Raw genomic sequence first — 26,718 nt, 5'->3', positions numbered from 1 at the left:
GCGTGCCGGCATGTCGGATGCGAGTCAACCGAGAGATTGGATGGCGTCGAGGAGAGATCACTGCTGCTCACGGCCTAGCAGCCGGCACCGGGCGATTGGCAGCGCCGAGGTGCGGGTGAGGCTGAGCGGCCGACGTCTACCGGGCATGTATTAAGGTACGAGCCTCGAGGAGGGCTCTTCAGGCGGACCGGCACGGCATGTGAGACGGCTCGCTTGGATGGGCGCGTGGCCGTCAATTTATCCTCGTCGCTGGCGGCGCGGCAAAGCCCCAGACGGACAGGGAGAGGCCACGACAATGCTCGACTCGTGCTGATCTCCGCCGGGACAGGCAAAACAAGCGGCCCCACTGCCGCCCGCGTGCACCGCCCAAATCCCGCGCCGGCATAGTGGGCCAAGCCCGGCTTGCGGCCGGTTGTCGCTTTTTGTATATGGCTCCCGGCCCGCCCAGGAGGAAAGTGTTTGAGCGAAGTCCGTGGGGGAGCAATCGGGCCTGCCCAATTACGCTTGCGGGGTGGATGGGTGACCGGGTATTAGCTGCTCCACTCTGGCGGTGGTAGCTCCGGCGCCTCCGACTCAGCTGGCTTGAATCAGTCCAGCAAAGGCCCCCTTCGTTTCCGTGGCACTGCGTGCGAGAGCTGGAAGCCTTCCCGCAAGGAGGCCAGTCCAACTGGTGCCAATACGAGCAACCCTCGCTTAGTCTGCTGATCGGCTGCGCATATTCCTGTTCGAATCACAGGAAACAGCCGACCAGAGTCAGGGAACGCAGAATGTGCGCCTGGGAGCCATGCGTTCATCGCGAGGGAAACGCAAGCCTTCTTACGTGAACAGAGCGAGCCGCAGCTTGTGCAGGTACACAGTAGTTGTGTCGGGCGTGAACTGTCCTGCTTCTTCACCCAGCCAGCGCCCTCGCCTGCCGCAAAGTCTGAACGTCGATCTTTCGCACCTTCACGGCAGTCTCTTTCTGATTTGCTTTTTGGCCCCGCCCGGCGCGGCATGTTCGTCGAGGATGAGTGATCCCTCTAGCCTGGCTGAATCAAAGCGAGCCCACACATCCGCATATGTGGTCATCGCCGTCTTCCCCGTTCTTTCCACCATAGTCGTGGGGATGAGGATTGTGTCCAAATATCTTTCGCGACTATTAGGAGCAGGTACGTCTTTGTTAAGGTTCGGCTTGATGAGACGGTCAGCGTTCCCGCATCACTGGCGCGCGAGCGGGGCCACCGATCGCCGGTCGGAGAGGAGGACTATTGGATGCCAATGAAGACTGACCGCTTTGACAGACGACATTGTGATACTTGTTGCCTGGGTAAGCAGTCCTCGAGCGCACTGCTTCGTATATTCGATGCTGATCCATTTCCCGCCAGGCGCTGGCCATTGGTCAAACATATGCAGTATGGATGTGTGAGTGCAGAAAACCCCCTTTCCTTATTCGGCTCCCAGAACCGTCATCCACGGGTCATTGAGACAACGCCTGCGACACGCTTGTCTCTATAAAGATTGAGACTATATGTCGCTTGTTGCCGGCCCGCTCGAATCCTGCAGAATGCTTACGCTGTCAATCCGCAATGGCTAGCGCACATGCTGACCGCAACCCCAGATACCAAGGTCACTTTGCAAGGCTATCATGTTGTCGACATTCCAAAGATGTCGGTTGAAAGACAAATCCTCGGGCAGCGCTACAACCTTGCGAACCAGCTGTTGTACCACCCGGTCCTGTCCATCGTCAAGATGTCCGTGATCCTGTTCATGCTTCGAATCGACGACAAGCGCCGGCGAGTCGATTGGTCTTTGAAGGGTCTGATGATATTCAACGTCCTTCTCATGGTCAGCACCTTCCTGGCCGATCTGTTCCAATGCACGCCGTGGCACTACACTTTCGACTATCCAGCCATGGACTTGGCAGCCCAGAAGGCCGCCGGCGCCGATGAAGAAGGAATGTTGAATGGCAAGGAGATCACGGGTGGGTACTGCATTGATCAAGTTGGCTTCTTCCTTGCTGCCGCGGGACTGGCTGTCTTGACGGACGTCCTGGTGTTGATCATTCCCATGATCATGGTCAAGGACCTGCAGATGCGGAAAAAAAGGAAGGTCGTGGTGTGGGCAATCCTGTCGATCGGGTGGATGTAAGCAAACCCCGCTTCTCCCGTGGGAGAGCATTGTCGCTAACGTTGACTTTGCCGTTAGCGTCACGGCTGTCAGTATTGCCCGTTTGGGCATCTACGCTCACCGATTCAGTCCGAACAACAAGGACCGCAGCTATGGAATCGGATACACCATCTCCGGAGTCGAAATCAACCTGGCCATCATCGCAGCTTGCGCACCGGCCATGAACGGACTGACGAGACGGGTGGTGCCAAATTTCCTTTCCTCCGGAAGGTCCAAATCGTTCAGCAGGAATAAAAGCGGTTCCTCCTGCAAGTTGAACAGTCGCTCCATTCCCCTGAACTCGAGAGAGCTACAGCAACGGGGGGGAGTCGACCATAAAAACAGCTTCACAGACAAGGAGAGGGAATACCGGATACACAACATGTCATTGGGTGTTCCTGATGGCTGGGACAGCGAGGAGAGGATGGTAAGGCCTCTGGAAAGTACCAAATCGAGCCAGGATGGAGACATCGACATACCGCTCACTCCGGTTCATCCACCGGAAGACGGTATCATCCGGACCGTCAACTATACAGTACGGGTCCAAAACTCCACGGAGCTCAGGGGCTGAACGGACAGGCTGGTTCCTGAGGGTTTTTCTGGCGTTGTGGCTGCTTGTGTGCAATAGACGTAGCGATATCCCAAAGTCCGGTTGTCTCTTTCCGCGGCTGCATGAGCGGGATTGATGTAATGAACGTTTCCTTTGTTCTTTGAGTATGTCATATTTGGGCGATTGCCACGCATGGGTCCAGAAAAGCGTAACGGTTTGGTGAAGCGTGTCCTCGTTGGTGTACACGGTCAAGGAGCCTCGTCCGACCCATGACAGTAGGTTGCAGGAAAGCGCGATGAGATTATGACCGATTGCTATTATTTGTGGCTCTAGATTGTCTCTGCATACTGAAATGAATCGCGGTTGCAGACAAGACTGACTGACATGCGTTGTGGTAAAAGTCGGCATTTCTCAAACCTTGGGCCTTATTTCAACAAACAGCGCCTCGCCGATGGCATAAATTTGACCAGTTCCGTCTTCGAGGGTGCCGCGCAAGTAGAACTTCCTCCCATCGACTCTTGTGATTTTGGCGGTGCCGAGAATGACACCGGGAAGGGGCAACGGGTTCTTGTAGGACACATTGAGATAAGCGGTCATGGCATTGAGAGGTTTGTGGACGCCTGACATCCGGTTGCGGTGGTCAACGTTGATATTGAGAAGCTGGCCAGTGAGCTCGTCCATGAGAGCGGCGGTCATACCGCCGTGCATGGTGGCGGGATAGCCATTCAGGCCGTCGCCGATATCGAGGAAGGAGCGCACTTCGGCAATGGCAGGCCAGCTATTTTCCTGCGGTATACTGTGCTGGGTGACCCAGTTGCGGATGGTCCTCTCGGTATTGAGAGCTTCGGCAATGAACGAGTCCTCTCCGGAAGCCTTCGGCGTGCGCGAGCTGGTGGGGACGACGACGAAATTCTCATCGGCGAGGAGCGCAGCAGCCCAGGGGATTTCCCGGAAGCGGTCGGTATTTCTCAGCGACATGGTGGTGGCTGTGAGACTCTCGGTAGATAGTGAGTGAGGTACAAGCTGCTAGTGAAGGGCAGGCTGGCCGCCGGACTCGAGGGCGCGGACGCGACATGATCGAGTCACCATAGCCGAGGTGCAATGAACCCGCGGCTGCGCCGGACAGAACGGGGGCGCCCTCTTCATCGCAACTCGCGCAATGCGCAGGCCTGTGGACGGTGTCGTGCCCTCTGGCGGGGTGGGATGACGGGGCGGCGGGCTTTGGGCGCGAGCTGATCGGAAGCTCAACCACCATTCAGCGCCTTGCTGATTCTCCACATCTCGCTCCAGAACCATGCGCCGAGCACCCTCACTCCCTCACTCCCGCATCGCGCACCGGCCATGTCTGGCCGCTCCTCCGCCATGTCTGGCTCGTCGTCCGGCTCGTCCGCACTGAAACCCGCGCCTCTGGCCCCGTCCGCAACCCCGCCGCCTGCGGTTGATGTCGCCATGGCCGACGCCGCCCCCGCCAGCGACGCGCCACCTCACGAGCCTCTCCCCAGCGCATTGCACCGCCTGCCGCCCGAGCTGCGCGAGCGCATCTACGAACATGCCCTGCGATCGCACACCACCATCTGGTGGCCGCCTGCCACGTCGAGCCTGCCCGGCATCGCGACCCAGCTGCTCACCACCAGCCGCACCATATACCAGGAAGCCGCCCCGATCCTGTACGCCGCGAACCGCCTGATGTTCACGCACCCCTCCGACGCCAACATGTTCGCCCACATATTCTCGCTGCAGCACGCGCGCCTGGTGACGTCCGTGTGCCTGCGCATCCGGGACCGCGACGTGCGGCTGTGGTCGGCCTACCTCAGCAGCACCTCGCCCTCGCGCAGCCTGGCCGCCGACTTCCCGCGCCTCAAGTCGCTGTGGGTCTTTTACCGCAGCAACTTCTGGTCCCCCCGCGCCATCGACATCATCGAGTCCTTCTACCGCTGGCTCGACGACCCCGCCCTGCGCGAGATCTGCCTCAACCTCGAGGAGCGCGTGCCCGCCGGCGTCGACGTCAAGCTCGTCTGCGTCCACCGCGTCCCGCGCGAGCACATCAACACCCTGACCCACAACCTGCCCAACGAGTTCCAGATCAACAAGGGCGGCAGCGGCGAGGCGAGGACGGCGTTCCGCCCCTACGACCAGCGCATGGAGAAGTCCATCCAGGTCGCCCTGGAGCTGACCCCCGTCGAGCCGCAAATGATATATAATTGATGTCCCTGGTAATGGCATGCATGAAGGGCGGCGTTCTGGCGAGGGCGAACATCTGCATAATCATGGTGTAGACAGGCGGTGTTTTGTTCGACAAAAGAGCCCTTCGTGCCTCGGTTTTCTCCTCTTTCGTTTTCTTCGGTATTGCTTTCCGGTCCCCATATTAGGTATGGCGACTCAAGCTCCTTCACATTTGCTCTGTGGGCCTAGGCGTTTGATATCTGGGGGGCAAAAAAAACACCAGGGGTTCTTCTCCTCGCTGGCGGCCATGAGAGACCGCTGGCCATTTGTTTCTTTTGCAAACATATAGACGGACATGGCTTCTTACTTTCTCGGGTTAATCATGGTCAACGAAATCGGGAAACATGGCGAGGCCTTTGGCAGATTTCTCGCGTGTTTTCGCTACTCAGTGCTTTTCCAATCTCGCAAATCAGTCCATCATCTGAAAACCAGCAGTTAATATGATCGCACCACCACTAATTCAGATTAATCAAACAGAGCAGATTGACACAGGAAACAGCTTGATCAATCGAAATGCACACGAGACTCGAGACAGCCACTTACCGCCTTCCAATAGGCGCCCAACGCCACTCGAGCGGTCAACCTCCGGATTCATACATATCTTCGTATCGGTGGCGAAAAGTTCCAGCCAGCGCCATCTTATCCGGTCCTTCGAGCCACTTCTGGCAGCAATGCCGTTTTCCCACAGCGTCTGGTCCCGCCTCCGGTCGTGCTCTCGCATGCACAACATCATGCATGTCATTGGCTGGAGGTGGCACAGCGGATGCTTGTTTCAACCTCCACCATCGCAGGAAAGGTACACATCATCTAGAGTTATATCGACAGCAGACCTACAGTGCGTCCTGGACGGGTGGTTTTTTTTTTTTTTTTTTTTGGGAGAAAGACACTTTGAAACGATGCCACTATCCCTTGCTGCTCCAGATTGATTGCAAAATGAGCTCGGTCAGCTGTTGTTATGACTGTCCTGTCGTGACAAGATGTCCCTTATCTGTCTGTCCAGCTGGCAGGCGCCCAGGCGCTGAGGCTCCGTCAAGAGTTGATCTCTTTTTCGTGAAATTTGGGGGATTTGTTCAACCATCAAGTGCATCTCGAGGGGTCGATGTCACGGGCGCACCCAAAGGCGCTCGGTCACCGAGGATTTCTACGCGGTCGGACCAAAATCAACCAGGCAGAAGCCGCCCGCCTCGGACCATCAATGAATTGCCGGATCGGGGAATGCAATCGCGAAGGCCGTCGTTGTTGTGATTGCTAGCGAGCGATCGACCGTTCTCTCCGCAACGTGCACACGCGCCCACGCAAACCCCCACGGGCCGAGAATGACGTCTCTGCAAACCATCATCATCGTCATCGACACCGCACTTTTCTCAGCAGACCGCTTATCCAACGAGTGTCTCTCGGCCAACTTAGGTAGTTTATCAGCAAAGCAGCAGCCGCCCGGAAGGAAGGCCGGACACGAGGTGGTGCGCGGGTGCAGGTGTGTATTCGTGCCCAAAGCCGAAAGTCGGTGACCTCATCCGATCTGCGCCCAACGCCCGAAACAGCGTGCGATCGCGGGCCGTGTGAGAAAAGCTGTCGCCAGGAGATGGCACGCGAAGGGGACGTCATCAGCTGGACATTCGAGGAGGTTGGTTGGAGGGGAAGGAAAAAGGAGGTTTGCAACGGATCGGAGATGGAGGACTGATGACAGGAGCCGAAGTTCAGCCTGTTGCTGGAAGTCGACCGTCACCGTCGGATGTCCTGCGCCTCTTGCTGCTTTCTCGACTTGGCGCGTGGGGACTGGTAGATCCGACGGCCGCCTTGATTTGGCGACGTCGGGAACTTGGTTGCCCGGTTATCAGCACGCTGTGGTTCTGAAGAGCGGTGGTCCATCATGACATGGCATGACCATTACGTGTGATGTTTCCTGCCATCATGTTGGCTTACCCACGATGATGCAGTCGAGAAGAAGGGCCGGGTGAACATCCGATATCAGCGCCAGCCTCCGGCTTACCAGACGAGCGAGAGCGAAAAAGAAAAAAGAGCAGGGCGAAATGAAAAAGGGTCCACCACACCGTCAGGAACACCCGCCCAACCCGTCGGCCGAGTCCTTATCCCCAGGGTTCTCATCCTCCCGGACTCTACCAGGAAGCCGCCACGTACCTGGCACTAATGAGGCGTGGTCTCAGGTACCTTGACCGCCGAAGCGTCAGCATCCCACGCTGGTGAGGCAAGCAAAAAGGCGCACGACGTCGATAAGACACCTCATCCTAGGAAGCCTCACGGCCCGTAGTGCAGCCGGCACCATATGACTGGAAGAGGATGTGGGAACAGCGAAAGGAACGCAAAGGCCAATGACGCACGAGCAGCGAGAGAGCTTCTGGTGGGCTTCTCCCGCCTTCTTCGTCAGGCTCACCGTCCTTCTTCCCTGATCCCTCACACTGTTTACGGCGCACTGTGCCTGGGTTTGAGCCGCAAAGAGCAACGTGCCGGCGAGCCAAGGCCCAGACGGGGACCAGAAGAGTTTCTGGAAAGACGCTCGAGACAACATGTCCCGCAGGGATTCCCCAGCTTCGTGATAGCTGACCGCTAGGCTGATGACTGGCCAGCTGCCCAACACGACCCCGCGGTTTTGGATTGCAGCTGCACTGGCGGTGAACCCTGAGACGGTTGGCGCGAAGCGGTCTGCGTTGTCCAGCGCTTATCTCGGTGCTTCTCGAGCTTTCGTGGAGAAACAGCAGGACGAAGGGTCTTGCGGCTGTGCAACGGTGGCCGTTCTGAATCTCTATTTCGGATTAGAGTGCTTGGAAAAGGGCCGTTTGCCGCCTTTACCTTCCCCGCGCAAAGGGCGTCTAACCAGAGAGGCCGAGATAGAGGAAAGGGCTTTCCGGAAGGGCGAGTCTGGATCAAGGGCGACCTCTGGGTGGGAAGGAGGGGAAGCATGTGAGAGAGTGCGGACGAAGAGGAACACGCAGCAACAGCGCAAGCTGGCAGAGCACATCCGAGCGTCTTCGTCAGCCACGGGCTTTGACCACAAGAGCAACTGCCGCCCCGGGCGGATGTAGGTAGGTAGCATCTGTCGCCTGGAGCTGTGCTCGTTCCGATCGTGCGTCCATGCGCAGCACCGCTTCGTTCCGGAACCATGAGCTGATGAGAGAGAGCAAGCCAGGCCGGGCCCGAGCTTTCCAGTGATGCGCCACCCCGAGCGCAGCCCCGTTATTGCGCGCAGCCGCAGCAACAAAAAAAGCCCCGACGCCGATAGGCTGCCGTGCTCCCGTGGAGAAACTCTCATCCACGCGTTCTCCACACCGACGATGTTCATCAAAGATTCTCCGGGCCAGGACGTCACATGTGGCTGCGAGCCGGCCTGACTCGCGGCCAAGCGCGCCGCAGCAGCAGCAGCTCGTGTGCTGCCCCTCACCTGCGGCCTGCCCCTCACCAGCTGCTGTGCGCGCCCCTCATCGCCCGCGCCAATCCCCTCCTGTTGACTTGCAGCTCTCTCTCTCTCTCTCTATCTCTCTCACGCCTGAAGAGTGAAAAGCAAAAAAAAAAAAAAAACACCCTCTGCCCCTCCACCTACCTAGCCCAACCCCCACCACCACCACCACCGCACGGGCTCCCGCTAACTAACTACGCAACAATTGCTCTTTTTTTTTTTCCTCCCGTCGCACCCAACCCTGCACGCGTGCCGCGCGGGACAGCGCCGGATTTATTGCCCCGGCGCTTGCGGGAAAACGGGCACGAGTGTTGATGAAACAACGCGTCTCTGCTACCAGGTACGTCGTAGTAGTAGTTAGTGGGACGCGTCGTTTCCGCCCAGGTTGCGTGTGTTTCGGAAGCGCTCGGTCTTGCGGTCCTTGGACCGGTCGGGTGCCGACCTTCGTCCACCTACCGTATGCCCTTGCCTTGCTCGCCTTGCCTCGCCTTGCGGCAGATCTTCCCCTCCCCACCCAAAATAATTACTACTATCGCGTGCCACTTTCGGAGATGCGTTGCCGGGGGAAGGGGAGGAGGGGAGAGCAGCGCATTTTCTCGGCCGCAATAGCCGACCGCCCGTTGTTGGGAAGGCGGCCGGGCGTGCGTACCTAGGTAGTGTAGCGTGGTGCGCAGGCTGTCCAAACAATGGCCACCTGGTCAACAATGTACCGGTAGGTATAGTACCTAGGTAGCCCCGGGCATATTATTGTTTTCTCTCTCTCAACCGGCGCGCCCTGCATGGCGGGCTCCCCCCGGATGGCGGCGGAGACTTGGTGGAAGCGCCCTTGGCCCAATGTTGGGTCCCTCCTCCGCCTCGGCAAAAGGTCCCAGCCTAACGAGACGCGCGAACCGCAAAGCGAGGCTGCTGATGAAGCCTGATGTGAGACGAAGCGCACTGGCGCAGATCGCCCGCTACTGCAACCCTTCATGCATGTGACAAGCAGCTAGTCTCGGTGGTTTGAAGCATGTCGATATCGTTCTGATTTCTAGGAGTAATTGATACAGTTCTCATTACCCGTTGGCAACACCGCGTGAAGCGCTTTGCTCGTACATGAACGGTCCCATGACCTGCAGCATGAAAAAAACGAAATGAAAAAAGCATATTCTCAACGCCGAGAGCTGGTAGACCAGAGTACACGAGGGAGAAAACAGAAAGACCGGTGAACAAACGCCCCACCAACACCTATGCTCCATTCGGTAGTAGCCGAAGCAATTCGTACTCTGAAAACAAGTCGTCGGCCGTGGCAAGAAAGTGGTATCGACGGCCGGTAGCAGGAACCCAACAAACCGGTCTATGGAAAAGCGAGTCTAGAGGACGCAGCTGAAAAGATGATGGCGCTCAAAACGAAGCAATAATCGAAAGCAAATCATTATGCGGGGCCCGCGGCTATTGGAAGAAAGGGTGGTGCTCCAGGGCTCCGAGGGAGAAGAGAAGACCCGCCGCAGGCGAGAGCTGTCGCGTGGCCAATTGCCAGTGAGGATGCGCGGCCGGGGTCGAGAGGTCGCCGGCGACCATGCAGGCTTCGCCCTCGCTGCGCAACGGAGCCGGATCAAGCTCGGTCGTATTACGACGTTGGTAATTAAAACGAAGCCTCGGGGTCGCATCCAGGTCGGCCATTACGAGAGAGAATCGGCAAGGCCCGTCCACTAAAACGTGCTCCAATTCCAATCGCGGGGCACGCTGCCCACATAGCTGCCGACCTTGTGGGTTTGCGCATGGGCCTGCGCCACGCCGCGTGGCTGGGGAAGCAGCAGACCCTGAGGCTCTGCACGCGTCTGTGCAAACCCTCCAGCGGTGCTGCTGCTGCCCTGAGAGCTTGCGGAGTTGGTTCGGCTCTTGCGTGCCGCTTCCCATTGCCGGTACGCGGACCAGCAACTGTCGCAGGCACGCGATGGGGTTCCGCTGGGGTGGAACAGCGCATCTTGATCGAGCTTGATCTCGTGCGAGCTGTGCTCATAGCAGAAGATGTCTCCGCAGCGCCGGCAGTGATGCCGTCTGCAGAACATGGAGAAAACTCTGCCGCAGCCGAAGGCGTTGCATGCTTGCGTGTCGTCGTTCGACTATTGTTGCTGTTAGTGAATGAACCCAAAAGAGGTACATGTTTCGCCCGCGGGAAGTGTAATGTGCAGACTGCATGAAATGCAGTGTTTGAGACTTGCATATGCGTGCTGCTAGCGGAAAGCGGGCAAAGCCGATACCGCGAACAAGCTCGCAAGGCGATGGCGCCATGCGAAGGGCAAACCACGCACAAGAATGACGCAGCCATCAAGGTATGTGCCGTGGCCGACTGATAAACAACTCATGCCCTCTCCTTTCCACGCGCATCTGGATCACTTGCGGCTCCAGACGGCTGCAGCGGCAAAGGGATGATAGCAGGGGTAAGAGGCATCGAGACCCCAGCGCACTAACGGGCAGAACTAAAAATTAACGTACCTTCCAGTGGTTCCTCGACGGGGGTCCAGTCACCGGTCCTATGGTGCTCCCCTCAACACTTGCGATCCTCTGAATCTCCGAATATGTTGAGCCGAAGCTGTCGGCGGTCCCCCTTCGGTCGAGGCCGGCCACCGGGCTCTCAACCGGGGAGATGTCGCTGCCTTTGGGAGGCGATGAGCGCTGCGGCCTTTCCGTCGGCCTCAGAGCGGCCGGGACGTACATGGGACACTTGGGCGGGCGAAGCTGACGCGTGTGCATGTTGTGCGGTATTTGCGTCGGAGAGACGTTGGTGGGCGTTGCAGCACCCGAGTGCGTGGGAGAGTAGGGGCTGTACTGCACGCCGCCGCGATACGGGTACTGCTGCTGTTGGAACGCGTTCGGCACGAAATTCGTCGCGGTAGGGATCCCGGTAGCCATCGTGGCGGTGTTGGATAAGATGTGGGGATGAGATGTGTCGGAGTGGGTGATGATGGTCGTGGAGGAGATCAAGACCAGGCAGGTGGGCCGTGAACTTGTAGGTGAGCGGTCGCGCGGTGGTCAGAGGCGGCGGTGGTGGTCGCGTGCGCGGTGTGTTGCGGCGCAGTGAGCGTGAATCGTGGATACTCAAGTAGGATGCGAGGCCAGAAAGCGGTCTGCAGACCCTTGGCTGGTGAGAGATAGCTGAGGCTTGTTTGCTGGGGGCGGGAGAGAGTTGGCTGATCGGCGCAGCACGCTGGAGCGGATGCGACGATAAGAGGGTAGCCGGCTGGCGATACGATGGAGGAGGCGGGCGATTGGACGGGGATGGGGCAGCAGGGAGCCTCGGGTGGTACAAGCAGGGTGGTGGGAGCAAAAGCAGCAGCGCTGTCGTCTATGGGGAGCAGGCAGAGCGGCACGGCATGGCGGCGATACTAATAAGAGGGACGAGGGTCGCAGAGTAGTGCCGTCGCGCCGTGAAGGGAGGCTGACGATGACCTCGAAGCCGTTGCCGTTAGCCACGGGCCATCCACGAAGCGTCGCCGACCAGCGGACCCGAGCGCGCACGGGCGCCGCAATCACTAAAGGCTGCGCTGGATTGGGCAAGCGTTTCCATCGCATATCTCTCCGCCCACCGCGCCGGATCTGCTTCCAGCAGCTGTCCCGGCCACAACACCCGGCCGCAGGGCAGGGCGGGTGCGTGCGTAACTGCCGCTGGCCGGGCTCCCTCTACCACCATGTAGCGCGCGCCGCTGTCCGCGCCATCGCTGCCCGCCGCCCTCAGCGCCCCGCCGGCCAGAGGTGGCAAGCAGCGGCAGGTCGGCCTGGCCGCGACCCCAGCATCCCCCGGCCTCTTGGCTTGCGTCTGAGCCGCCGCGACACCCCTGCGTCGCTGTGGTTGGTGTTGCTTACTCGTTGATTCCACTCATTGCTCTTATCGGGCGCCGCCCGGCCAATCAGCGCCGCCGCTGCGCCCGGCCACTGCACGTGCGCGCTCGCCTACGGCCTGCCACACTGCGCGGCGGCAGCGGCAGCCCGGGGCGGCAAACATGCCAAGCCTCCCTCCTGCGCTCCTGCAAACATGCCCGTGTCGTGCCCGTGTCGTGCCCGTGTCGTGTGCATGCTGACGCGCCTCGGCTTCCGTCGCGTCTCCCAACCGCAACCGCCGTCGCCTGGAGCGGGGAAGCCGTAGCGTACATAGCCAGCACAGCCGGCCGTGCGGCGAGCGCGTCAGAGTCCCCGTCTGCGTTGGTTTGTGTTCGCCTTGTCGTTGCTTGTCGTTGTCGTTTTCATCTGCAGTGGCAACCCCGTGCCAGCTCCTCCGCGTTTCCGCCTCTCATTCCGATTTCCCCCTGCCCCCAATGGCTCCCTCTGTAGAGACGGTCGCGGTCAAGGAGAGTCCATTGCCACTGCCTGCAGATGATCCTCTGTCGCCCGCGCAGTGGGCTACGCTCCTTGCCTTCGCCGATGCTGTCGTGCCGTCAATAGCGCCGTCCGTTTCTGCCAACTCGGCCACACAACTCGCAGTCGGTGCGAATGACTACGCGACCAGACTTGCCCGTGTGCAGCAGCTGGCCGGTCCAGATGTCGCCGCAGAGCAGTATCTTGCCGAGGCGCCGTCGGCGTGCCCGGCCTTTCGAGAGAGCATTCACCGCTTGATGGCCCAGTACATTCCGGCCGATGTCAGGAAGCAGTTTCTGGCGGTTTTCGATGTCCTGAAGTCAGTCCAGTGTGCTGCTGTGAGCTACACTGAACTAATTGAATTCCAGCACGCGGCCAGGTGCGCTCGTGATGACGGGCTACTCGACGCCCTTTGCGGAACAGCCCGTCAATACCCGCATAGCAATTCTCCAGAATTGGGGGACAGCAAGGACGCCGATGTTTCGCCAGTTGAACAAGATGCTCACTTCCTTGATCAAACAGAATTGGGCCAAGTCTAGTGTGGTTTTAGGGCCCGTCCTGGGCTTTCCTCGCGTCCCCGTTCACGCATCTGTCGGAAAAGGGTTCGAGTTTGACTTTATCCAGATGCCTCCGGGACATGGACCGGAGATCATTGAGACAGACATCGTCATCGTGGGCAGTGGATGCGGAGCGGGGGTATGCGCAAAGAACTTTGCAGAAGCCGGTCATAAAGTCGTTGTCGTGGAGAAGTCGTACTATTGGCCCCCTCAGCATCTTCCAATGACGGAAACGGACGGATATAATCACCTTTTCATGAACGGCGGGTTTGTCATATCCGACGAAACTTCGGTCAGCGTAGCTGCGGGTAGGTCTGCCGATTGTTTACCTGATCCAAGGCAAGAACTGACGCGGGCTAGGCCAAACATTCGGAGGAGGGGGCTTCGTAAACTGGTCAGCGTCGCTGCAGACCCAAGGGTTTGTCCGCCAAGAATGGGCGGATCAGGGTCTCCCATTCTTCACGTCAGCAGAGTTCCAGAAATCTCTAGATGCCGTTTGCCAAAGGATGGGTGTTGCCACTGACCCCATCAAGCACAATCCGAGCAATAGCCATCTTTTGGAAGGCGCACGGAAGCTTGGCTGGTCCCACAAGGTTGTTCCTCAGAACAGTGGAGGCACGCAACACTATTGCGGATATTGCAGCATGGGCTGTGCATCGTGTGAGAAACAAGGTCCACACGTTTCCTTTTTGCCAGATGCGGCACGCGCCGGTGCCGAGTTCGTCGAAGGCCTCGAGATCAGGAAGATCTTATTTGAGAACAAGAAAGGGAAAACGGTTGCGGTAGGCGTTTGTGGGACCTGGACATCCCGCGACGAGCATGGAGGGGTGGCTGGCGCATCGAAGACCCAGAGGAATGTGATCATCAGAGCAAAACGCGTGGTGGTCGCCGGCGGCACGCTGCAAAGCCCTCTCCTTCTCCTCCGTTCGGGTCTCAAGAATCCGAACATTGGACGGCACCTCCACCTGCATCCTGTGTCGTTTTTGGGTGCCGTGCACAAGGAGCGTACAAATCCATGGGAAGGCGGGATCCTGACTTCGGTTGTCAACGAGTTCGAAAACCTTGATGGAAAGGGCCATGGTGCTAAGCTTGAGGCCGTCACCATGCTTCCCTCCGTTTGGCTCACAATCGCGCCATGGATAGGGGGGCTCGAATACAAGGACCTTGTCCCTCGCATGAAACACATGGCGGGATACTTTGCCCTAGCGCGCGATCGCGACACTGGGCGTGTATACCCAGATCCCTTGGACGGACGTTGTCGCCTTTCGTATCAACTGTCCAGGTTCGACAAGAAGAGTATTCTGGAAGGCTTGATTGGACTTGCCAAACTCCAGTACGTCGCCGGTGCGAGCGAGATCTTCACAGCGATCCCTGGCTGCTCGGCCTTCAAACGAACGGAAGCGGAAACCGGGGCAGAGGACGCCGAGGGCATCAACAACGAAAGATTCCAGGCGTGGCTGAAGGAGATCAGAAGGGTTGGCTTGCCTCAGCCAGAGACGATGTTCATGAGCGCGCATCAGATGGGGACCTGCCGTATGGGAGCGTCGCCGAAGACAAGCGTTGTGGATGCTGAAGGCAAAGTCTGGGGGACCGAGGGGCTGTACGTCGCAGATGCCAGTGTCTTCCCAAGCGCTAGTGGTGTCAACCCGATGGTAACCGTGATGGGTGCGTGCTGTCTCGCAAATTTGCAGCGTGAACGTGTGCTAATGCAGTTGATTTCACAGGCATCGCAGATTGGCTCTCGCGAAACATGTCCGCACGTATGGCAAGGGAGAGAGAAGCTGCCAAGCTGTAGGCCGAGGGCAAGCGCGAAGCGAGGCGGGTCATGTTGTTGTGGTTGATTTAGATTGGCCTATTCGTGTGACCGCGACGAAGTGACAGGTCGAGGTGTCGCCTGATGCGACCAATGAGACGGGGGTGTGACCGTGGCGTCATAGTGGCGAGGGGCAACGAGCACAAAGCAACTACGAGGGCGCAGTCGCGGGGGAGCAATGAGCAAACGGAGCAGCGTCTCCGCTCTGGAGAGCAGCACTGGGAACGGTTCCTGCATCGGCTCGTGACTTTCGCGGGTGAGGCTGAATATTCACAGCGGCATTGCCTGTTTGGGCTTGGATGTGGAGAGGTTAGCGTCATGCGGGCGGGCTTGGTCTCGGGTGGCGAGACGTTGGAGCGACGGACGGCGGCAGCACGCAGCTGCGGGGCCGGCGAGGAGTCTGCCGGAGCTCGAGTGGATGCGCAGGGCAATATCCGCAGGTGCACCGCCCACAGTTTCCTCCCATGTGTTTCAGCGTGGTTGCATTTCAGGGTCTGTTCGCACGGCGGCAGCCGAAACAACGTCACTCGCTGCACACCCTCACCACCATGGCTGACGTGCATACACGCGGCGCTGTGCCTGGGCTGCCAGTCGCCGCCGTTCCGCGTCCTGCGAGCTGCCCACGTTGCCGGCCGGCTTCCAGCGGCGCGCGGATCCACCCTGGCTCAGCCCAATGAGCTTGAGGCTGGCGCGGCGTCGTCCAGCAACATGCCAGACGCCAGGGTCTCCGCATCTGCAGCACCGCCTCGCGCCTCCTGCGATCCCATGCGCGCTTTCCTCACAGCGCCTGCCGCATAAATCCATTGCCCGCCCGCCCGCTCTAAAGCCGTCTTTTCCATCGCATCCGCATCAGCAGTCACCCGGCCCACCTGCACCTCCCATGTGAACTGCTGCTCCCGGCCATCAGCAATCGTCAGATCTTCAGCGCGGGCCTGCGTCGACTTTTCATCCCCGCCGCCTCGCTTCACCGTCGCCGCAAGCAACCCGCCACTGCCTACGCTGAGGCCGAACACTCCGTCGCCCGCTCCATCGCTTCACCTCGCACAAATATGTCGCAATTCATATCCTTTCTGTCGCCAACCGCGTCGCTGGCCACCTCGTACGACAAGACCAAGCCGGCCGACGACCAGCCTGCCCGCGACATCCCCACAACTTTCACGGATGCCATGACCGTTCGCGAGCGCGTCTTCGTCGAGGAACAAGGCGTGCCTCTGGAGAACGAGTTCGATGATGACGATCCTCGCTGCTTCCACTGGGTCGTGTACGCATCGGTCGGAACGTCGAGCTGCGGCAGCAACGGCGGTTCGCCACTCTCCAGCGGCACGCCCGACAACTCCGAATCCCCACCCCCGCAGGATGAACGTCGCCAAAGCGACCCCACAGCCAACCGCGTCGCTGTCGGCACCATTCGCCTCGTCCCACCGCCGCACCCGCCGCACCCCGCACCCTCGGACACACACAAGCTAGATAATTCCCTACGTGCTCCGCCCACCGGGTCACAGGCTAAAGGCATCCCCGGCTCTGAGCCGTACATCAAGTTGGGTCGTCTTGCCGTTCTGCCAGCATACCGCAAACTGGGACTGGCTTCCCTGTTGACGCGCACCGCCTTGGATTGGGCTGCGCAGAACAGTTACCAGATTCTAAGCCCGCCACGTCCCGAGGAGGTGGAGCTGGCAAGAGTTGAGGGCCGCGACGATGATATCGACTCCTGGAGTGGTCTCACGCTGGTCCACGCACAGATCCAGCTTGAGAAATACTACAATAGATTCGGCTTCGTCAAGGACGAGGATATGGGGGAGTTCGACGAGGAAGGCATAGTGCACATTGGCATGTGGCTTACCCTGAAGCTACGGGAGTAAACTTTGTGGAGGAGAAAGATCCCGACAAAACACATTGGTGTGCGAGTTCCTTCCGGGAGGAGTTTAGCCCCGACGACTTCATTATGATGGTACGATTCAAGATATCCCCCTAGTCACTTTCGCTTTTGTTGCGCTTTATATACTTGCAGAGCATCACGATTGCGCTGCCGGGACACTTAATTAAAAACAAATATTAAGCTATCAATCCATCCCATAGACTGCTCTCAGGCTCATTCTTCTTTGAGTGAGCCTACCTGTGCTTTATGATTTCTTCGAGGACTCGTTCCAACCCCACACTTGATTGTCTTCAACTCATGCATGGCTCGCGCGAAGCTGGATGTCCCCACTGACTCGCAAGCCTTGAATCGGAGAAAACTCCGTGCCAGCCTGTACATCCCCCGCATTTCTCGATCGCCGATCAAACATTCGAAGTGTCTCATTTCAGACTGCGGAGGGCAGTGTTCGAAGTGCTGCCATTCGAAGGCTAGGTGAGGGGAATGCTCATCGTATTCGGGCATCGCTGCCGACGCACCGGGGCTAATCATAGGGCGCGTCGTGTGGGTTTTGCGGGGTGATCGAGATCGAAGACTTCAAGATGTGGGTCTTGCATTTCGCTGACTCTCCCTTGCTTGCGATGGCCTATCATCAGTATCGGTGGAGACCGGGAAGTACGGCTCGGGCCGTTGCGGCCATTTTCTTGCTTCACATGTCATTATCCACATCTCAACGTCGTTGCCTTGAATTGCCGCATCATCCACTGGCATGCGCGTACAGGTATGCCATCTCGGTAAGGTCATGTTGCAATATCCCAAAGCGTATGCGTGCATAGGCACCATGCAGTATGTATGCACAATGCGCGCATTCTAGTTATGAAAAAAAAAATATTGCGTTTCGTCCAGATTTTCAGGTTGCTTGATGTCGCACTGTCTTTGTTGTTGTTTGTTCGGCTCCAGTAAACCATTTACCAGGGTAATCGCATTACGCAAAGAAAGCCAATCCAGCCCTACCTCGAAGCGGGGTCATAGTGATTGTTGGCCGGTTATAGGTGTTGCTACATCTTACAGAAGTGAACCTTCCTGTTTCTGACACCTCGATTTTGCTCACGTTCTTAGAAATCGGTTGTCGAATTGTTTGATTGGAAGTTTGCGATATTCAATTGTGGAGTTTGCTCGTAGCATGTCTGTAAAAATCAATACCTATCCGGTGAGACGTCGCGGAGTATAGTCCCGAGTGTAGGGCCCTTGTCAGCCCTGTGAGCCAATGTGCGCTCGGACCAGCGTTTGGCGCAGAATCCTTGTTGACGATCTCAAGCCACTTGGTTCGGGTCGCGACTTCCTCTCTGGCTCCATGTTTGAAGCCAGCAAACTTACAGCCTCATTGCTCGTGTGGATGGCAGTTGTGTCTTTCAGGTGAGTTAACGAGAATGGAGCAGTGCGAGAACCGAGGGTTCGCGCACTGGTGGCTATCTGCGTTGACTTGAAGGTGATGCATCCGTTACGCACGGCGGCATTCGCAGAGTTGGCTCGGCGTGCTAGGAAACGCGACAGGCCACGCTGCCGGGCGCTGGACCTGGTAATCCGACCTGCGGCCCGCCACGTGACGTGTTGTTATGAAGTTCTTTCCCTCCATGCCCGCTTCTATTTCTACCCGACCGATCTTCGCCGACACTACCTCGACACCAACTCTCGCGTCGGCCTTTCCGCTCCTGCTGCACGCCGTGCCTGCATGAGTCTGACCACGCTCAGCTGGTGCCGTCCCATCGGTTCCATTCGCCGGTCGCCTCCTACCCATCCGCGCAAGATCTTCCGAAAAGATGGAGTACGACGCGGAGGACCATCATTGGCACCTCGTAAGTCACTTTATGCTCACTCTACCTGCCAAGAAATGTTCTATCTTGCGCGCCGCGACGCTGGGCGCTTGTCGTCAAAGTCTTCAAGATTTGTCTCGTCCCGATCGGCGAGCATCATGGCCTAGGATTTTCTCGCTGACCTGTCAACGCAGAAGCCGACCCCGACTCCGGCATCGTTCGAGGAGGCCTTGGGATTTGAGCAATCGGCTTTCGGTAGTCACGGCCGCCGCCTCGATGGCCCTTCGAAGGTCTGGATACCGGTCGCCGTCGTCTACACCTTCATCATAGGTTTGGGCTTGATGACGCTCTTTTTCCAGCGCCTCACTCATACTGCTCGCATTCGCGGTCACTGGCTGGGTAACTCGTCAGTGGTTGCATTGCATGCCTACCTCACCATGATCCTCATAGCCTATCCGATCAGGTTCTGGTATGTATGCGCGGCCGAATTCTGGGTCATGGCCCTCGTCTTCCCGGTCGGTCTCGGCCTCTATCAAAGTAAGCCGCGTTACTCCGTGGATACTGCTAGCCTGTACGGGACTCTGACTTTTAACAGTTTCGAATTCCCGCCTCATCTTCCACTACCAGACCCAGCAAGAACTTCTAGTCACGCCGAAGCGCAACAAGAAGATTAGGGCTCCTATCTGGTACCTGCACCCATGTGCGTTCCTGAGACACCACAAAAACATGGACTTTGTGACCAAAACGCGCGTTTTCGTTTTCGGCACCTGGGTTTTCACCGTCTTCGCTTGTACTTTCATGTACATTGGATCCATCAATTTCCACGAGGGTCATGGTTTCTTTGGAGAATGGTCGGGAAAAGCCAATTGCCACCGCGGGCCGCACGGCGAATGGTAGGTCTTCAATTTTGCGAATCTGCATGTGCTTCCACGGCCTGAATTGACAATTGACAGGGTACCGACGGCAATCTCACAACTCCTCATTTGCTGGGTTTGGGGTCCATACACGCTCTGGTACGCCAGAAATATTCGAGACTCCCACTACTGGTCTATGCAGACGAAGATAAACCTCATCGCCGGGTATGTTGTAAACTCAGAGTCAAGAAGCCCCGATTTTGCGACTGACTACTCAGGATGCCTGGTACTCCACTTTGGATGGCGTTCTTGTATTCGAACAACCCGACCGTCATCGCCATCAACCGGTGGTTTCCTCATTCCGGATGGTATGCTTCTAATAAGCTTTCCGGAAATGGCGCTGACCTTATTCAGGTTCATCCCTGGGATCATGACGATCCAGATAGGCTCCATAGTCTTTCCCCTCCTTGATATTTGCCGGACTCCGATTCCCATATACACGGCGGCTGCGGAGGGTGAGCATGAACTCAACAACTTCAACTCTTCTTCCAATGCTCTCAACCGGAAATTCAACAAAGCCTTGACTTCCATGGCGGCGTTCGAGAGCGCATTGGAGAAAAACGTTCAACCGCTGCTAGCTTGGGCGGCCAATCGTAACTTCACGGCAGCCGACATCAACTTTCTCGTCTTTGTACGAAACTGGAAGAACAACTGGGGTGGTCCGGGCAGACGCAACCGAGCGCTTACTCCGAGTCAGGCTTGTCGCCGTTTCGAGGATGCCGCGGTCATCTTCTTCACTTTCATCAACCCTACAACGTCCAAGGTAACGGTCAACATCGGTGACGCTACTTACAAGACTATTTCCAAGTACTTTGTTGATGTGTTGCCGCATAACCTCCCTGGAGATGATAACAGCCTCTTCTCTGTTCAACAGCAAGTGGCGCCTTGGGAGAAGGACGAACACACGTCGCAGAACCCGGGAGTGGACGGGTTTGACCGAGCCAGGCTGCAGTATATCGGCAGCGATGAGGATCACGACGATTACGATGCCATTCCGAAGGGTTTCAGTCTGTCCGTGTTCGATGACGCTTACAACGTCATCAAGGACGACATTTTCTACAACACCTGGCTTCGGTAAGTGCTTCTGCTCGCCAGTTGGATGTGAAAGCATGCAACTGATCAAAGATACAGCTATGTCAATGAGTTGGACCCGAACAGCGACGCGATGGGTTCGAGCAAGGACGACGGCTTGACGGCGAGCCCGTTGTCGGAGCTTCCGAAGGCGCACACGCGTGCAGCTCGTTCCCCTGCGATCTAACTTCGGAATCACTGGCGGTCTTGGCGTTGGATGCGCCAGAGATAAGCGTGGAGCCTCGTTACGCAGACGCAGAGCGGATTTGATTGGTCCACTGGCCCTTGACGTTGGCAGCTGTAGCCATGGGCGGCATTTTTTGATTTCTGCCTTCTTGTTGTCGATGAGATCTTCAGGCACAGCTTCTCCCTTGGCGATCTCATTGGCTGGGATTAATGGTTTTGATACGGGACATACAGGGGATGGCGGGAGGCTGTCCCGGGACCTTGATGAGCTGGACGTTTTCAGCAGGTAGGCGACGACAGGGCTTGAGCGTGACGCTAGTGCAGATAGCACGGAATGAAATGCCAGGTCGAGCAGCTGGTCAATGGCTCTGTGGTGATTCCGTTCTGTTGCGGCGAGCTGGATTCCAGGCCGGCGGGCGCCCCCTGCAGGGTGGAGACGCACCCCCACAAAAGCTCCATGCGCACGGCGATCATCAACACCGACAGTCGACGTCAGGACCCCGGTTCAGGGTGTTGCGGTGTTCTGGCAGGAGGGCTGGAGGAGGGTGGCTCCCAGCAGCAGCGACGGCTGCGGGAGGATTCAGGAGAGCGTGTGCGGCTTAGAAGCTTGGCATGCAGGTGGCGGCCGTGGGGCGAATTTTGCACTGCTGCTGTGCTGCAGGCTCCCGACTCCCGACTCCCGACTCCCGCCTCCCGCCTCGCACTCGCGACAGAATGGCACAATCGCTCGCGCAGATGGCGTGCCGGGTGACGAGCGGTTTGCGCTGGATTGTGAGACAGGCCGCGCAAGGTATAAATGCAGGCGCATCGGGCGATGTGGCATGTCCGCGTCTGCCTTCTGTCTCGCTGCGCCCCCGACCGCCCCGTCCGCAGGCCCTAGGCGCGCCCGGCCGTGGGCTGTGGTCCGAATAGGGATGCGCTCACGTGCGCGCTCCCCGGCCGCGCTCCCCGGCCGCAGCCAGCGCGGCCACCGCTCGCAAGGATCTCCGAGATTGCGGCACTCTGCATGCGCCGCCGGCCGCGTCGTTGTTGGCCGCCCGGCGTTGCACACACACGCAGCGCGGGCTGCCTGGGGCGAGCAGCCGCCCGTCATTGGCAATTCTGCCATTTTGTCAGGAGCTGACGTGCTCGTCGCTACCTCACTCTGACACAGGAGCCGCTAGGCCCGTCCAGGGTCTGTTAGGATCGCGTCGAGGAGCCGCGTCCATCACGCAATTTCTGGCGCTCGAACCTCACCGCCCTCCGCCCTAGCGCCCCCGTATAAAAATGTCCACCACCGCCCGCCCTGCCCGCCTTCACCCCGCTCCAGCCCAGTCAGAGTTTCCGTTTCCGCTCCAATCCGCCGCCGATCTCTGCACGCCGCTCAGCCTTTCATCGGACCCTCTGCTCGGCTGCCGCGTGACTTGCCTGCAGGAAAAAAAAGGACGGCCCATCCGCCCTGCTGACGTGTCCGCAGCTGCCACTGCCGGACTCTGGGCTGTATATAGGACCCGCGAGCCTCCTGTTCTTTGTTTCCACACGCTTCCCCTCTTCCATCCGCCATGGCCCCTCACGCTTCCTTCCCGGACACGCCCCCCAATGGCCCGCAGGAGACGGCCTACCTTCCTCCCGCCGGCGACCAGTTCCCGGTGAAGCCGAACATCCTGTACATCATGGCCGACCAGATGTCGGCCCCGCTGCTGAAGATGCACGACCCCAATTCGCCCATCAAGACGCCTCACCTGGACAAGCTGGCCGAGACGGGCGTTGTGTTCGACAACGCCTACTGCAACGCTCCTCTTTGTGCCCCCTCCCGCTTTGTCATGGTCACCGGCCAGCTCCCGCACAAGATCCGGTCCTACGACAACGCCTCTCACCTGAATGCGGACGTGCCCACTTACGCGCACTACCTGCGCCGCGAGGGCTACGAGACGACGCTGGCCGGCAAGATGCACTTCATCGGCCCCGATCAGCTGCACGGGTTCGAGAACCGTCTGACGTCGGACATCTACCCCGGCGATTTCGGCTGGTCTGTGAACTGGGACAAGCCCGAAGAGCGCCAGGAGTGGTTCCACAACATGTCCTCGGTCCTGCAGGCTGGGCCGTGCGTGCGCTCCAACCAGCTCGACTACGACGAGGAGGTCATGTACAAGTCGACGCAGTATCTCTACGATCACGTGCGCAAGGGCGATAAGGAGCGGCCCTTCTGCTTGACCGTATCTCTGACTCACCCGCACGACCCGTACGCCATCACCGAGGACTACTGGGACAGATACGAGGACGTTGACATCCCGCTTCCCGAGGTCCGCATCAAGCAGGAGGACCAAGACCCCCACTCGCAGCGCTTGATGAAGTGCATCGACCTGTGGGACAACCCGGTCCCCGACGAGGCAATCCGCCGGGCCCGCCGTGCGTACTACGGATCCTGCAGCTACGTCGACGACCAGGTCGGCAAGCTGATGAATGTGCTCAAGAACTGCAAGCTCGACAGGAACACGATCGTGGTGTTCAGCGGCGACCACGGCGACATGCTGGGCGAGCGCGGACTCTGGTACAAGATGTCTTGGCACGAGGGTAGCGCGCGGGTGCCGCTTATCATCAACTACCCGCCACGTTTCACGCCTCGCCACGTCAAGGAGTCGGTTTCGACCATGGATCTGCTGCCCACGTTGGTCGATTTGGCAGGAGGACGCATGGACTCCAGCCTCAGGATTGACGGCGAGAGCCTGTACCCGGCGCTCTGCGGACACCGCACCAGGGACGAGGTCATTGGCGAGTACATGGGCGAAGGCACAATCAGCCCGGTCATGATGATTCGCCGGGGCAAGTGGAAGTACACGTGCAGCCTGGTCGATCCTCCGCAGCTTTTCGATCGGGAGCAGGACCCTCAGGAGCTTCACAACGTTGCCGACTCGGAGGAGGCGGAGTACAAGGAGGCTGCAGCCGCCTTCGCCAAAGAGGCGAGCCACAGGTGGGATCTGCAGAAGATCCATGACGACGTGCTCCAATCGCAGCGCATGCGCAGGCTGTGCTGGAACGCGCTGAAGAAGGGACGCTTCGAGTCATGGGACTACCAGCCACAGGACCTCGCGTCGCAGAAGTACATCCGATCGACAATTCCCTTGGACGATCTCGAGCTCCGAGCCCGCTACCCGCCGGTCGACGCTTACGGCAAGCCTTACATGACGCAGCACCCTCACGGACAGGCGGCGGCCAAAGGCCAGTAGGCTCCCACTCAAGCTTATCAAGGTGGGAAGCCGTGCGGCCCTGGGGCTGGGCCCGGCAATTCCTGCTACAGCAAACGAAAGGTCTATTCCGCCCGCTCGCAAGCGTGCCAGGCCGAAGATTGGCTCGTTATGATACCATACCACTGGAGCAAGATTTCGCACCTGGCTCATTCGTTCTACTGCTTGCTCGAGCTTTTAGCGAGGCGTTGGTGATGTATTTCCGATAAGGTGCTTGCTCTTTTCCACTGCTGGCGCGCTTCTGGACATTTGAGGGACGATTCCACAGCGGTGCATTGAGGAGCCTCACGTAGCATGTTTCGATTTGTCGTCTTTTCCTTGGTCCTTTCTTCTTCGCTTCTAAAATGACGTGCATGATGGCCGCGAATTTCCACGTAGCATATTTACTGGCTAAACGAACAAGGAATGATTTTTCAAGCAAGAGTGCATGTTGTGTAGTGAACTAGTGACAGAGATAAGCGCTTGGATGTTCTCGAGCAAGGGGGTGGCGAGTCAGGATCAGATAGTCGAAACGATCATGGACTCGTTCTCCTGAAAGAGAATGATGGATGTGCAACCTTGTTGCATGAGCACTGCTGAGACGTGCGTCGCATACAGAAGGTGGTGCCAAGAGGGCCGGAAAGCATTGCGTCGCCGCGTACGTAATGGATGCCAGGAGATGGAATCTCTAGACGCGAGCAGGAGATTAACGGCTAGGGGCGGGTCTGCACGAGTGGGAGGGGATAGGTGAGAAGTGCGGCTTAGGGATAAGTGGCAAACGGCCATGATGGAGGCATAGCAGGGCCAACTTTGGCACCCGCGGTCCAGACCTTGGCAGAGCACAACCGATTATTGATGGAGAAGTTGGGGAGTAGAAAACACGACTCTCGCCGCGAGCATCGCCGCCACGGTGACTGCGCCATGCGTCTGGTTAGATGGAGGAGAAAGAAGTTAGAGACGAGCCTTGCCTTGCAGCCGTAGCGGAGTAGGTTCCGGCACATTTCCCCTCCTTTCTGCTCCCAACGACGAAGGCCCACGTCATCAATTGAGAGTTATCGTGCCTGTCCCCAGGCCTGGTGCCATCGACTCCAGCGGTTATCGCACGTCTGCACATGGCGGACGGAGCCATGGCGTCCTGGCGAGGCGCATCTTGCATGACACGCACGCACGCAGGCAAGCAGGCAAGCAGGCAAGCATGCAGTGGAGCTGAGAGCAGCCCGGGCTGACGAGCGACCAGCCAGCGCGTCGAGGAGCACTGCGCCAGGCCAAAAACGGGAATCTTTAACCGCCCAATCACGCCTGTCAGCGGCCGCCACGTATCACGCCATTCCTCGTGACCATGGCGTCCGTGTGCGCCGGCCAATGTGCGTGGGTTTTTCTGCCGGTGCGTGCTTGCCAGCCCCGTTCGACGCTAGCAAACTTACCCCGGACTTTGTTCTTGCCTAACGCATGGATCGCTCCCAGCCCGAACATGGTCCACCGCGTCACCGGCCACCGCGTCACACTCGTCCGCGACACGGTAGGTGGTCGAGAAGCTGGCAGGAACCGGGAACTCGACATCAAATCTGCCGGAGCCGCGGGCCTTCCATCCCCCTCCGGTCCGATTTGCTCGCGCCCGGAAGCATCATGATTATTGCTGATGCCGCACGGGTCGCGCGTCTCACAGTAACGAAGTAAAAGAAAGAGCCGCTCTTTATCCTGCAGCCCGCCCTGCGGTGTGATTGCACACATGGCGGCTCCTCATCACACATCCGCCGCCAGCACCCTCCGTGCCTCTTTCTCTCTGTCTTTTCTTTCCTTTTTTTTTTTTCCCCCCCCTCTTCGGCGCCGTCGTCCACTCATCACGCGAGCCCGTCCCCCCCTTTCGCGACGAACACATCGGCGATGTTGCAGCAGCGCATAGTCCCGATGTGCGGTGAGAAGGGCCTGGCAATGACTAACACGGGGGGGCAGCCTTGTCCGCTCCACGCCCTCCCTCCTGACTGTCATTACTGCTTGCTGATGGAAGCATGACTCCGACTGATCCTCCGTGCTTTTTTGTCTAGCCCAGCCGCATTACAAACCCGCGTTCGAGACGTCAAGTGCTTATGGGACTCGCCTTTTTTTTTTTTTCTCCGGGACCGACCGTCGACCGAAAAGATCGGGAGTCTCGGATGGGTGCGGTATTCTGGCTCGTGACGCAATCGCCCTCGTGGCGCAATCTGGCCGTCGCATGGCCGGCGCCGCAGCCTTTATTTGATTATGAAACACACGCGGCGGGTGGATTATTTTTTCTTTTTTTTTTCCTTCTTCCTTCTCCTCGGCCACGGATCAGACCTGGCCGCTGGGGTGTGGCTGCTGGCGGCCTATACAAGATCTGTAACGACGTATGTTTGAGAAAAAAAAAGTATGGATGAACAGAATGAGGCTTTTGCTACCACCAGCCACTTTTTGCCCGTTCCCTGTTTTTTTTGTTCCCACCCCCCGCCTCTTTAGAAATGCGGGCAGTGCAGTTGTCAGCAGTGCGCCGTGGGGTGGTTAAGCTACCTATGTAGGTGGTGTGCGGGCGACTTCTCCCGGGATGCGGGGAAGCGGATCGCGGGGAAGAAACTCAAGTAGCGTTGTGGCTAACCATTCTTCGCTACCTACGCATGCTAGCAGGGCCGT

At 58.4% G+C, this 26,718-nt stretch overlaps 8 protein-coding genes across 8 annotated transcripts; 6 read left to right on the top strand and 2 right to left on the bottom strand.

Moving 5' to 3' along the window:
* Positions 1-1,578: 1,578 nt before the first annotated feature.
* On the top strand, positions 1,579-2,716 carry BKCO1_5500052 (cfem domain-containing protein; the record flags this gene model as incomplete). Its single annotated transcript, XM_020277345.1, has 2 exons — positions 1,579-2,123; positions 2,185-2,716. The coding sequence occupies 2 exons, from the start codon at positions 1,579-1,581 to the stop codon at positions 2,714-2,716; spliced, it is 1,077 nt and encodes a 358-aa protein (XP_020127102.1).
* Positions 2,717-3,106: 390 nt separating this feature from the next.
* BKCO1_5500051 (thioesterase superfamily protein) lies at positions 3,107-3,673 on the bottom strand (the record flags this gene model as incomplete). The annotated part of the gene is made up of 1 exon (XM_020277344.1): positions 3,107-3,673. The coding sequence occupies one exon, from the start codon at positions 3,671-3,673 to the stop codon at positions 3,107-3,109; it is 567 nt and encodes a 188-aa protein (XP_020127105.1).
* Positions 3,674-4,036: 363 nt separating this feature from the next.
* Positions 4,037-4,900, top strand: BKCO1_5500050 (uncharacterized protein; the record flags this gene model as incomplete). Its single annotated transcript, XM_020277343.1, has 1 exon — positions 4,037-4,900. The coding sequence occupies one exon, from the start codon at positions 4,037-4,039 to the stop codon at positions 4,898-4,900; it is 864 nt and encodes a 287-aa protein (XP_020127104.1).
* Positions 4,901-10,018: 5,118 nt separating this feature from the next.
* BKCO1_5500049 (fyve domain-containing protein) lies at positions 10,019-11,222 on the bottom strand (the record flags this gene model as incomplete). Its single annotated transcript, XM_020277341.1, has 2 exons — positions 10,019-10,432; positions 10,806-11,222. 2 exons carry the CDS (start codon positions 11,220-11,222, stop codon positions 10,019-10,021), a joined length of 831 nt encoding a protein of 276 aa, XP_020127074.1.
* Positions 11,223-12,622: 1,400 nt separating this feature from the next.
* On the top strand, positions 12,623-15,014 carry BKCO1_5500048 (long chain fatty alcohol oxidase; the record flags this gene model as incomplete). Its single annotated transcript, XM_020277340.1, has 4 exons — positions 12,623-12,981; positions 13,031-13,527; positions 13,580-14,884; positions 14,944-15,014. The coding sequence occupies 4 exons, from the start codon at positions 12,623-12,625 to the stop codon at positions 15,012-15,014; spliced, it is 2,232 nt and encodes a 743-aa protein (XP_020127075.1).
* A 1,067-nt stretch (positions 15,015-16,081) lies between these two features.
* BKCO1_5500047 (acyl-n-acyltransferase) lies at positions 16,082-16,891 on the top strand (the record flags this gene model as incomplete). The annotated part of the gene is made up of 1 exon (XM_020277339.1): positions 16,082-16,891. The coding sequence occupies one exon, from the start codon at positions 16,082-16,084 to the stop codon at positions 16,889-16,891; it is 810 nt and encodes a 269-aa protein (XP_020127078.1).
* Positions 16,892-18,704: 1,813 nt separating this feature from the next.
* Positions 18,705-20,870, top strand: BKCO1_5500046 (uncharacterized protein; the record flags this gene model as incomplete). The annotated part of the gene is made up of 7 exons (XM_020277338.1): positions 18,705-18,740; positions 18,893-19,235; positions 19,294-19,591; positions 19,652-19,777; positions 19,831-19,920; positions 19,967-20,686; positions 20,744-20,870. 7 exons carry the CDS (start codon positions 18,705-18,707, stop codon positions 20,868-20,870), a joined length of 1,740 nt encoding a protein of 579 aa, XP_020127079.1.
* Positions 20,871-22,410: 1,540 nt separating this feature from the next.
* Positions 22,411-24,075, top strand: BKCO1_5500045 (choline-sulfatase; the record flags this gene model as incomplete). Its single annotated transcript, XM_020277337.1, has 1 exon — positions 22,411-24,075. One exon carries the CDS (start codon positions 22,411-22,413, stop codon positions 24,073-24,075), a length of 1,665 nt encoding a protein of 554 aa, XP_020127076.1.
* Positions 24,076-26,718: the final 2,643 nt, after the last annotated feature.

The sequence above is a fragment of the Diplodia corticola genome (genome assembly GCF_001883845.1).
Source record: "Diplodia corticola strain CBS 112549 chromosome Unknown scaffold55, whole genome shotgun sequence".
Lineage (NCBI taxonomy): Eukaryota > Fungi > Ascomycota > Dothideomycetes > Botryosphaeriales > Botryosphaeriaceae > Diplodia > Diplodia corticola.
This window is presented reverse-complemented; position numbering and strand designations above follow the sequence as displayed.